This window comes from Ixodes scapularis, unplaced genomic scaffold (genome assembly GCF_016920785.2).
Source record: "Ixodes scapularis isolate PalLabHiFi unplaced genomic scaffold, ASM1692078v2 PGA_scaffold1__304_contigs__length_218370807, whole genome shotgun sequence".
Lineage (NCBI taxonomy): Eukaryota > Metazoa > Arthropoda > Arachnida > Ixodida > Ixodidae > Ixodes > Ixodes scapularis.
Genome location: NW_024609846.1, coordinates 13,231,336 through 13,243,924, shown reverse-complemented (window position 1 = coordinate 13,243,924; position 12,589 = coordinate 13,231,336). Strand labels below are relative to the sequence as shown.

Sequence of the window (12,589 nt, the reverse complement as noted above, 5' to 3'; positions counted from 1 at the left end):
CAGCCATCGATCAACTCAAAAGAAGAAGAGCAGTGGTTCGGTCATCGGCTACCAGACTTATAACCGAAACCGTCGCTCTTCTATCCATGGAACCAAAGCCCATCGGTGAGCTGGAAGAAAAACTTAACATCTTAACAATCAAAGAAGCTGCACTGAAGGAAATTAACGACCAGATTGAGAGAGCCATCACTGACAACACGCTCGAACACGAGATGGAAACCGCTGAAGGCTACACCGAAAGAATTAGCGCAACGAAAACAAAGATCCTTCAGAGTCTCAGAGAGCAAGAAGAAGACGAAGTTTGCTAGATATCTGTCGTGTTTTCTGAACGCTCCTAAACGAAAACGATATTTACGATCGCCCCGGAAGGCCTGCACCCCCGGAACACCTTCATCACGAGTCCTAAGGTGACATGGAACACGGAAGACCTCCGGATTTACTCCGACCACCAATTTTGAACCCAACGAACCCATATTTGGGAGGACCGGAACCAACGCCTATGGACGCTGACCTAAGCCTGACGGGGAATGGTGGCGCGACAGGGAACTCACAAGGAACAAGCGATAAGCAGATGGTGATGGTAAGACTGGACTGCGGTCTTCTAGAGGAATTGGGAATTTCCGAAGAGAATGTCGGAAAACTACTGTCTGAGCTTCTACGCGGCTACATAAGAGGAACACGAACCCAGGAACAGACGGCAAGCCAACGGACATGCGATGCCTCAAGAAACGATGAAATAAGCGCTCAATACGCTCGCGATTTTCCTTCACTAGCCACGCGTCAAGAACAGCAAAAGCTGGAAATTCCGCTTTTTGCCAGGGGAAGTGACGAGCCCGATAGCATGAAGTTCTCCTTATTAGGAGAAAATTCCAGGGCAGAAGATCGACAAGCTGTCGCGGGCAAGCGCCGGTGTGTGAGCCCCCTGGCGTCCACTACAGCAGAGAAGACAAATGCGGAAAAACAACACGAAGATCACCTGCCAACACAGACAATAGTTCTGAAGCCGATCTGTAGAGAAAATGTCAGACATCACCACTCGAAATATACAGAAGGCAGTAAAAGAGGCAGGAATCGCCAGCCCGAACGACTACAAGATCCAAATACAATTAAAAACCAACACCATCGCACTGACGACTCGGAATGGACTAATAACGGACAAGCTTCTCCAAATTACTGAGGTAAAGAAAGGCGACAATTCATATGCCTTGCACCCATACAAGGCCATGGGGAACAATCACATACGTGGAGTTATATACTTACATGGTGACAACAATGATGAGACCCCCGAAACCCTCAAGCAAGACATGGATTGTAGAACAAACAAGATCGTCTACGCTCGCCTCATGGGAAAAAATAGCAACACAGTGGTCATAACATTTGAAAGAACAACACTCCCAAGAAAAGTTATATTCTCCAGGGAGGTTTACGATGTGAAACCATACCTCCCGAGACCAATAGTGTGCTTCCACTGCCACGGTCTCGGCCACATGACCGATGTGTCCTAATAGGGAGCGCCGCTGCGGTAAGTGTGGACACGCACATGAAGACATGGAGGAATGCGAACGAGAACCGCAGTGTAGAAACTGCGGCGGACCTCGTGTGGCACTCAGCAATGAATGCCCCAAGAGACAGATCCCCAAGAACAAGACCAATCAGCGGCAGCGATCGCAACAAGGAAGGGCGAGCTACGCGGCGGCGGCCAAGCTAGTACCGACCCCTCCAATAAACCAAACCGACATAACAGGAAGTCTTCAGGAAGTCTTCCGGTTCAACGCGAATCATATGAAAAATTCGGCAATAAAAGATGACCACGAAGAAACGATCCCGAAATGGATTCCATCTGATTGGATTCGACGCACAACGAAAGGAATGACAGAACAGCCCAAAAAGCAGGAAGACCTGGAGTCCAGAGCAACTAAACTGGAAACAAAGGTAGCCAAGATGAGCACGGAGATGACAATGGGCTTTGAGGCAGTTTTCAGAGCTATTGCAGATCTCAAGAAAGACATTGCCACCCTCAAGCACGGTAAATAAAGGTAAAAGACCCGGACCGGCAAACACGGCAACGACCCGAATCGTTCAATGGAACTGCAGCACGTTCTCGGCAAGAATGGCGGAGATGAGGCTCCGTTTAGATAGAGAGGAGCCACCTGACATCCTGCTCCTACAGGAAACAAAAACGCCCAGTATGACACTACCCGGGTTTGAATTCTATGTGACACCTACAATAAAGTCAAATCCCAGCTACAGAGAGAAAAACCCCGTAGAGAAAAAAGGATGGGCTGCCATCGGCGTACGAAGACACATACCACATGCTTACCTCGACACCTCCCAACTCTGTTCGGACGAACGGGAAGTGACTGCAGTCAGACTGAAGAGGGGTAATATGAAGCTCGTTGTAGTCTCGGTCTACATCCGACCAAGAGCTACCCCAAACGACGGAGAAACGGCGGAGTGGATCCGTAAGATATCAGAGCTGGCGGAACGAGACCCGACGATCATCGGAGGAGACTTCAATGCGCAACACCGCGAATGGGGATACGAAATTAACGCCAAGAGAGGCAGGGACATCTTAGAAGCCATGCAAACAAACAACTTCAAGCTCTGCAACGAACCGGGCGTTAAAACAAGGCTGGCTAAACAAAGAAACCACAGACACCACACCAGACCTAACTTGGGCCACAGCAAACCTTGATCTTCAGTGGACTCCATGGAGAGACACACACGGCAGCGACCACTACCCTATTGAGATAAAAATCAAGCATACAGGAGGAAATAATGGCAAGGAATCAAGCACATTCATAAAATGGGACAAATTTCGTGAGATACTCGAAGAGAGCCTCAAGCTGAATGAGGACATAGAACATGTCATTCGCGAAGCTATGAAGAATGCCAAGACACAAGTATTAGTCAAAAAAGGAGACCCCACACCAGACACGCACCTCCACAACCTATGGGCTAGCAGACTACAAGCCCTTAAAAGGTTCCGGAAAAAGAAGACAACAAAACTGAAAATTAAATTTAACATGGCAACTGCCAAGGCAACAAAATACTCCAAGGAACTAAGCAGACAGAAGTGGAGAAACCACTGCGGATCCGTCAACGCACGCTCTGGACTTAGAAAAGCTTGGCGTACATTCAAGGGAATGGACAAAAGAAAGAGAAAGACTAGAAACGCTGCACAAAACCTCGCGCTGCGAATCAACATCACGGAGAAAGAGCTAGCTGCGAAAGCGGGACAACTCTTTTTCCCGCAGACTGCGATCTGCAACCGAAAAGATCAGAAACACAAGAAATACTGGTCTGCGAAACCGCCCCAAGAACCGGGAATGGATGAACCCTTTAACATGGGGGAACTGCTCGAAGCAATTCACACTGCCAAACAAGAGAGCGCCCCCGGCCCTGACGGGATTACATACACTGCTCTCAGAAACCTTTCAACAGAGGCCAAAGAGAAGCTACTCGATAAGTACAACGACATTTGGGCTAAAGGCAAGATACCAGATTCGTGGAAGGTCTCCTGGTTAACCCCGATACCCAAACCTGGGAAAGCCCAGGACAAGATCGAGAACTTTAGACCGGTGTCGCTGACATCAAACGTCTGTAAAATCTTCGAGAAGATGATAGCGCGGCGGATACAGTGGTACCTGGAGACCTACGATAGATTAGATCCAAAACAAACCGGGTTCAGGGAATACACGGGGACTCAGGACAGCATAAAGCTCCTATATGAGGATGTAATGGCAGACAAGGACCGCGAAGACCCAAGGCTTGTAGTTGCACTCGACATAAAAAAAAGCCTTCGACTCCGTGCCACAGTGGGCGGTCAAGGACGGGGCGGCAAGATGCGGGTTAGGAGGGAGAACGCTAAAATTCATCGACAATTTCCTCGACAAGAGAAGATTCAAAGTAAAAATCGGGAACACGATGGGCCCTGAGGCCCCTAACAACAGGGGAGTACCACAAGGAGCAGTTATATCACCCACACTTTTTAATATTGTGATGGCTGACCTACCCACACGGCTCAGACGTATTCAAGACCTTGGATTCACAATTTATGCTGACGATGTCACGCTATGGACCAAAGGAGGCTCCCTGGGCGAACAGGAGCAAATAATGCAAAGAGGCATCGACGAGGTTACGAACTACCTAGAAGAAGTGGGGATGGAACCATCCCCAGAAAAGACGCAATACATGGTTGTCGCAAGACCAAGGGATCACAGGAAGGGCATCGCTCACCTAGTGCAACTTCAGCTGAAAGGACAGACCATAGGCAGGCAACCAAGTATTAAGATCCTCGGAGTCACTTTTGAAGAGACGGCACGAAGCACTAAATGGCTACCCGAGCTAGAAAAGACATGGAACCAGACACTTAAACTCATCCGAAAGACAACCGGCAAATCATGGGGGGCCGATGAAAAGTCTATCAGAATCATGGCCGAAGCACTCCTCACCTCTAAAGCACTGTACAGTTGCAATTGGATGAACCTAAACAGGACCCAGTGGAAAAAGATTGAAAGATTAAACCACCAGACCATGAGAATAGTTACAGGACTCCCAAAATATACACCCCTCGAAGACCTCCGGAAATACGCGGGGATGAACACAATAGAAGAACAGGCGGAGGCGCAAAAGATCGCACACTTCCAACGCCTAGAGAGAACCGCACACGGCCGGCGTCTTCTTGAGATTTTGGGCTATGCAGCAGAAGGACGGTACCCACTAGAGGACGCCCTGCCACCTTGGAACGACATTGAAATAACGGACCACAAACCGATACCCAAGACAGGGATGGGAAGAAGAGCCTTCGCAGCTAAGAAACACAACAAGTGGCTGGAACAACGTACAGAAGAAGAAAGAAAGGGAGAAATAAGATACATGGATGCCGCGAAGAACACCGCGGCTGTTTCTATAGCATGGACAGATGAAACGGGGAACAAAATCGAAACAGCAAAACTCTCAGAACAGACGTCCGTCAGAGAGGCCGAACTCAAAGCTATACTGGCAGCTGCTGAAGACATTAAAGGAACTCTCCAGCCGGGCTATACGGCCCGAATATTCACAGACTCGCAGCAGGCGCTTAAAGCGTGCAGAAACAGCAGAACAAGAAACAGGACAGTTAAAACCATCAAAATAATCGCAAAGGAGCTAAAAAAACAAGGCTCTACACTGATAATTGAATGGCTACCCGGGCACACTGGCATCCTGGGCAACGAGAGGGCACACCAGGCCGCCGCGGAGGCAGCTAGCAGCACCAGCTCTGCAACTGGCCTAACCTCTCGGGAAGAAGCAACCGAGGAAACTCCCATTGACCCAGAGGAAAGAGCCGAATTGGCAAAGAAAGAACGCAAACTCTACCTGCAAGGCCTTCTACTGAGAGTAGAAGACCCAATCCCGCAAGGGTACACGAGGTGGGAGAATGTACGATTCCGAAGAATCAGGACCGGTACAGCCTTAACACCGGCAAGAAAAACAACATTTACAAAAAAGGAAGAAGGAAATGAAGACATCGACCCTGTGTGCAAGAAATGCATCGCAGGAGTGTTGCTGACAGCAACACACATGCTATGGGTCTGTAAGAGTCTAGAGAAATTCAGACAAGACGCATGGGCCTCGCTAACGAGTGAGGCGAAACCAAGGAATTTAGAAGCCTGGACCCACCGAAAAGGACAGGCACAACACAGAAAGCAAATCCTGGATTCACTGATACGTTTTATCAGGACATCCGGGGTCCATCAATTCATCTAGCCTAATCATCATCATAATCCCCTCGGCCTACAACCCTCTCAACCCCCTCCCTCCTGCCTCAGGTTCACCAGACCATAGGCAGGCGAACCTTTCTCATCAATAAAGACAAGATTTCAGTCAGTCTCAGAGAGCAAGAGCAAATGATCAACAGAACGCCGGAGACCTCGACACAAGTTGGTAGATCAGAACAACAGCTCTATGCAAGTCAGACACACGCAACAGCGAAGCTTCCGAAATTAGAAATCGCCAAATTTTCCGGAGATATTCGGTCATGGCAGGGCTTCTGGGACCAGTTTGACGCTACGATCCACAAAAATGTGTCTCTCTCGGAAATTGACAAGTTTAAATACTTGAAGAGCTACCTTGCAAGCAAAGCTGCTGCGGCAATTGACGGTTTTCAACTAACATCTGAAAATTACGCAGTTGCATTCGTCATTCGGAAAGCAAGATTCGGGAAAAAAGAACTCATCATAGAAGAACACCTTGCACGGTTGCTGGCTGTAAGAACAATAAACAACTCTCAGGACGTCGAGAAGCTCAGGTTATTGTACGAAGAAGTTGAGTCTGGAGTTCGTTGTCTTGAGGCACTTGGTGTATGTTCAACGACATACGGAATCATCCTCCTAACGGTTCTGCGAAAAGCCATGCCATCAGATCTCTAACTGGAATATCATCGAAAGACAACAGCAGTATCAACAAACGAAGGCAACAAGCTAAAACGATTCTTGGACTTCCTGAAAACGGAAATTGAAAGCCGAGAGCGGACTCAGCATAGAAATCAAAGAAAACCAACTTCCAATAGGGATAGAGCTACTCCTGGGGGAAGAGACCGACAGACACAATACCCGCATTCGGCAGGTATGTTTGCGACAGGAACTCAGAAAGAAGAGAAACAATGTTTGTTCTGTGGATCCTATGACCACCTAGCTGCCAATTGTTCTATACCAATGCCATTGGAAGAGAAAAAAGAAATGCTGAAAAGAAACAATCGATGCTTTCGATGCACGAAGCAAAACCACCGTGCAAGGGGTTGCAGAAGCGCAAGGTGGCTAAAGTGCGCACAATGTTCTAAAAGGCATGCCACGGCAATGTGCGATCCAAGCTACAACGCGCTAGGAAACAAAGGTCCGCACGAAAAGTCTAGTACAAGTAAGAAGGAAGCCCCTAACGATACAGTGCTGCAGTCCTCTCTAAAGGCAACGAATAGCAAAAACAGAGGGCCTTGCCAAGTCCTTCTACAAACGGCAAAAGCATCGGCAGAAGGTGAACAAAACCGTGTGCTTGTCCGGCTTCTCATTGATGGCGGAAGCCAACGCAATTTTGTGAGACGAGACATCTCAAAGAAACTTCACCTGAACGTTTTAGGAGAAGAGGACCTAACGATCTTCACCTTTGGAGAAGGCGCTGCAACGGCTTTAAGAAAGTGTCGAAGAGTAGAGCTATGGCTGCCCAACCAAAATAACAGAAAGGACGTACGAATTGAAGCCCTAGAAGTCCCACAGATATGTGCTGACATCATTCACACACCACCAGACGTCACGCTGGACATACCAGAAGACATGCTGCTTGCTGATACGTCTCTCAACAACGACGAATGTGAAAACGGATTCAGCCTACTAAGCGGAGCCGACCACTATTAAGACGTGGTAAGTGGAAGCGTGAGACGCCTGAAAACAGGATTGATGGCCGTCAACACCATCCTCGGTTGGACTCTACAAGGGCCCATGTCCTCAAGATCATCTACTGCTATCTACTGATCAATTACTGGAGTGATGAAGGTTACGACAGCTGACGCAACTGAGATATCAACACAATTGCGATCGTTCTGGGAACTGGAGCATATCGGAATTAAGGAACAAGAAACGTCAACCAACGAAATTGCTCAATTTGAAGACTTTAAAAAGAGCGTAAAATATGAAGACGGACGATACCAAGTTTTCCTCCCATGGAATGATAAAGTTGATATGCTCAAAGACAACAAAGAGAACGCAGAACGACGACTCCGATCACTGACTGGACGCCTCATCAAAAGCAAAGCGCTCATGAGAGACTACGACACAGCAATACGGGAATATTTTGTCAATGGGTTTGCAGAAAAGGTTCAAAGTAATGAAAAAAGCGGAAATCCTGTATATTACATTCCACACCAAGCGGTTGTGCGACAGGAACGACTTACAACAAAATTACGGGTGGTATTCAACGCGTCCTCCAGCGCTGCAGGGGAACTTTCACTGAATGACACCTTATCCAGTGGAATGAACTTAAATCCTGAATTAATAGACCTGCTGATCGAGTTTCGTACTCACAATGTCGTCGTAATGGCAGACATCGAGAATGCTGTTTTTACAGGTGATGTTGGCGGAGCGAGACAGAGATGCCTTACGTTTTTTATGGTACGAAACTACTCCACACCAAGGACATCAACTTCCGCCTATAACAACATGGAGTATGACCAGAGTTCCATTTAGGGCAACATCAAGTCCGTTTCTCCTGGCAGCAACGTTGAGACACCATTTCGATTTGATGAACGAAGAATTTCCCGATACCTCGAATACTCTAAAACAGCACATGTATGTTGACGACCTGGTAACTGGCGCCGATGATTTGGAAGGAGCCCAGGTACTGTGCAGAGAAGCAACAAAGATACTAGAAAAGGCGGGAATGCATCTTTGAAAGTGGAAATCAAATGAACCAAGGTTGTTATCGGAATTAAAGGAAGTACGGCCAAGTACCACTACCCGAACAAATTGGCCGAACAAAGGTTCTAGGCATTGGTTGGGAAGCACAAGCAGACATAATCAATTTCGACATAGAACCTCTAATTGACTTTCTGTGCTCACGTGAAGACAGCAAACGCTTCGTACTTCAAGCAACAGCTCGCATATTTGACCCTATGGGTTTTCTTGCTCCCTCCGTGACAACCATAAAAATGCTATTTACACAACTTTGGGAGCGAGGAGTTGAGTGGGATGAGGTGTTACCTTCAGACTTATACGAAGAATGGGTCAAGTGGTGTACAGACATCACTGCCTTGAAGTACGTCGCTGTTCCAAGACTCATCGTTCGCGACTTCAACAAAGACAAAACAGAAAATGCATTGCACGTCTTCTGCGATGCTAGCACAAAAGCGTACGGCGCTGTAGCGTACGTGGCATCGAAAGAGGAAGAGGGAGAAAGTGTGTGACCATTGTAATGGCGAAATCGAGAGTGGCACCCTTCAAGCGGTTGACCCTTCCGCGACTAGAGCTTATGGGAGCATTAATTGGCGCTCGTTTGGCGCATTCTCTAACAAAGAAGTTGAAGATGGAAGGACTCCCAGTGTATTTGTGGACTGACTCGATGATCGTCTCTTATTGGATTCATAGTTCTGCAAACCGGTGGAAGCAGTTTATTGCAAATCGCGTCTCAGAGATCCAAGGTCTGACGGAACCAATCAACTGGAGACATTGTCCTGGTTCAGAAAACCCAGCAGATCTTTTAACGCGTGGACTCATGCCAAGTGCTCTGGTTGAGAACAACATATGGTGGAATGGACCCATTTGGCTTCAATGCTCGGAATCATCCTGGCCAAATCAAGTTGAGGAAAGACCAGAATGCGAAGAATACAAGGCTGAAGAAAAGAAAGATACTGTTGTTCAACTCACAATACCCGACGAAATTCATCTGATAAACTTGGAAAACTAAAGTTCATTTAATAAGTTGGTTCGAGTAACGGCCTGGATTAAACGCTTTGTAAACAACATAAAACAACAAGGACAACGCAGGGGAGCGCTGACAAGCGATGAAATCATAGACGCAGAAAAATACTGGATAGCGGCTACACAAATGCAGGCTTTCCCGAAGGAAATCGTACTCCTAAAAGATCAGCAGCCAGTTGACAAAAATTCAAAAATCAAGTCGTTCAACCCAATTATTGGCAATGATGATATTATGAGAGTTGGTGGTCGTTTACAATGCAGTAGCAATGAGGAAAGCGTAAAACACCCAATAATTCTACCTGCAAATCACCGGTTCACTACCCTTCTCATTGAGGAAGAACATCGTCGACTGCTGCACGCCGGAGTTCAAGACACTTTGACGCAGCTACGGGAAACTTACTGGATTATAAAGGCAAGACAAGTCATACAGAAAGCAATACGTCGCTGTTTAACTTGCCAAAAAAAAAGCTGTGCACCTGCCTCAGAGCCGGTAGCTCCACTACCAGCCGACAGAGTTTCAAGATGCGAACCATTCGAAACTACTGGAGTGGATTTCGCAGGACCTTTGATATGTCGACATCACTACGAAAGTAGCAAGGTTTACATCGCACTGTTCACTTGTGCCGTAACACGTGCCGTGCACCTCGAACTTGTGAGTGACCTATCGACAACAGCATTTTTGTTGGCGTTCAAACGCTTCGTTGCACGCCGAGGCATCGCAAAAACGATTTATTCAGATAACGCTTGAACGTTCAAACGAGCCGCTAAAGACATCAGACAAATGTTTGAAGCAATACAAGGAGAGGAAGGGCAGACCTACTTTGCGAATCACAGGATTAGGTGGAAAACAATTGTAGAAAGAGCCGCATGGTGGGGCGGTTTTTGGGAGAGACTAGTGAGGTCGGTCAAAGTCTCACTACGCAAGGTTCTGGGCCCTAGTAGTCTGAATTTCGAAGAACTGGCCACGGTCCTCACTGAGGTAGAAGCTGTAGTCAACTCCCGTCCAGTGACGTACATTTACAACAACCCTAAAGAACTAGAGGCTCTATCTCCAGCACACTTTTTATTGGGACGTAAACTGACCACCCTTCCCCACATCACTTACCAGCAAAAGATGAAGCAAGTTCTGGACACTTAGCGCGACTTTGGAAATATCGATGCACTATTATAGAGCAATTTTGGAGAAGATGGAGATCTGAATATTTGCTAGAACTGAGGTCAGCTCACATCACCAAACCCAGAAGTTCAAGTGGTTTACAAACCGATGACATCGCCCTTCTCAAAGACGACCGACTCCCACGGCAGATGTGGAAAATCTGCAGAGTTAAAGATACTTTCCCAGGAAAGGACGGCAAGGTTCGAGCATGCAGGATTGTGCTGCCCAGTGGGGGAGAGCTCCGTCGTCCGATACAGTTATTATACCCGCTGGAATTGCAAGAATGAGCATTCGCTCATTTTGGGGGGAGTTAGTTGAAAATTATCGTATATAGAAGAAGAGGAAAAGGAGATATGCCACGAAAAAGAAGGCACAATGACAGCTACGGCGCTCCAAAAGCAAGCGGAACCATCATGTAAATATTGTATATAAATTCTTTCTTCTTCAACTAACTCGACGCAGTTATTCCCCTAATGTAACGCAAAAACTCCACCCCGAGGTTCCTGTTCGCCTTTGCCTCGATGTGCGCTTTCGCCCTTCCGCCGCTATCGTCGGGACAGCCTGTCGCCGCAATCTCGTCGGCAAAACTAAGTGTGGCAAAGCCTGGAGGTGGCGTAGCCGAAGACGACCGAAGCAAAGAGCCTCCAAGAACGACGGTGCGCTCCCACTCTCCCAACGCCCCACATCACAACGACGCGCATGTATCGGTGTCCAATAACCTAAACGTTATTATCGAGGGCCACGACGCATCGGCACTCGTGGACACCGGAGCAGACTACTCAGTATTGAGTGGGAGGCTCTCTTGCCGCCTTCGAAAAGTAACAACGCCATAGGAGGGGCCGCAGATACGAACTGCTGGAGGACACCTCATTACACCTGTCGGGAGGTGCACTGTTCGAGCCGAAATCCACGGTGAGACGTGCCCTGTCAAGTTCGTCGTTCTGCAAGACTGTTCGAGGGACGTTATCCTCGGAATTAACTCTCTGCGAATATGGCGCCGTCATCGACCTCGAAGCAAACCGGCTGACGCTACGAAAACCTGCTCCACCACCGGACGAACTCAAAGCGACGTCATCCGCGGTACGATTCCTCGCAAACCACGTGAACCTACCGCAGCGGTCTAGTGTTTTCGTACCCGTCGGGGTTGATGAGACTTTCTGCGGCGACGTTCTGCTCGAAGGAAGCCTCCAGTTGCTTCTAGGAAGAGGGATCGGCATCGCAAGAGGCGTCGCGGAGCTCCAAAGCGGACACACTGTCGCACCCGTGACGAACTTCTGACAGGAGGCCCAGCACCTTACGAAAGGCACCGTCGTGGGTCACGCCGAGGAACTTCCGGACTCAGCAGCAATCGCCGGAATATCAGAAGACCTCTCTTCGTGGCCACCCAAGATAACGCCGCCTTCGCAGTTTGACATCGACCCAACCCTGCCTACCCCACAACGACGACAACTCAGTGACCTTCTCGCCGAGTTCAATGAGTGCTTCTCCACGTCGTCGAAGGTGCGCCAAAAGGCCGTTGAGAAACACCGAACTGTCACTGAAGACAACGCGCTTCCTGTTCATCGGTCGCCGTACCGTGTCTCTGTGAAAGAGATAGAAGTCCTCCAGTAGCAGGTCCAAGAAATGCTCGACGACGACAATGCCCAGCCCTCAAGCAGTCCGTGGGCTTCACCGGTAGTCCTGGTGAAAAAGAAAGACGGGACTCTTCGGTTCTGCGTGGACTATCGCCGACTAAATGCCATAACAAAAAAGGACGTCTACCCGCTGCCACGCATCGACGACACTCTGGGCCGGCTGCGCCACGCCCGATACTTTTCGTCAATGGACCTGAAGAGTGGGTACTGGCAGATTGAGTTCGACGAACGAGATCGTGAAAAGACAATCAACAGCGAGTCGACGCACGCCGGTATAAACTTCGTCGCCGGGACGTCCACTTTGAACCCGGAGACCGGGTATGGGTGTGAGCACCAATACGGCGCCGCGGACT

The 12,589-nt window shown here is 48.4% G+C and overlaps 1 protein-coding gene across 1 annotated transcript; it reads left to right on the top strand.

Moving 5' to 3' along the window:
• The first annotated feature begins 2,882 nt into the window (after positions 1 to 2,882).
• On the top strand, positions 2,883 to 5,793 carry LOC120841178. Its single transcript, XM_040212040.2, has 2 exons — positions 2,883 to 3,041; positions 3,832 to 5,793. The coding sequence occupies exons 1-2, from the start codon at positions 2,883 to 2,885 to the stop codon at positions 5,746 to 5,748; spliced, it is 2,076 nt and encodes a 691-aa protein (XP_040067974.1). The 3' UTR covers positions 5,749 to 5,793.
• Positions 5,794 to 12,589: the final 6,796 nt, after the last annotated feature.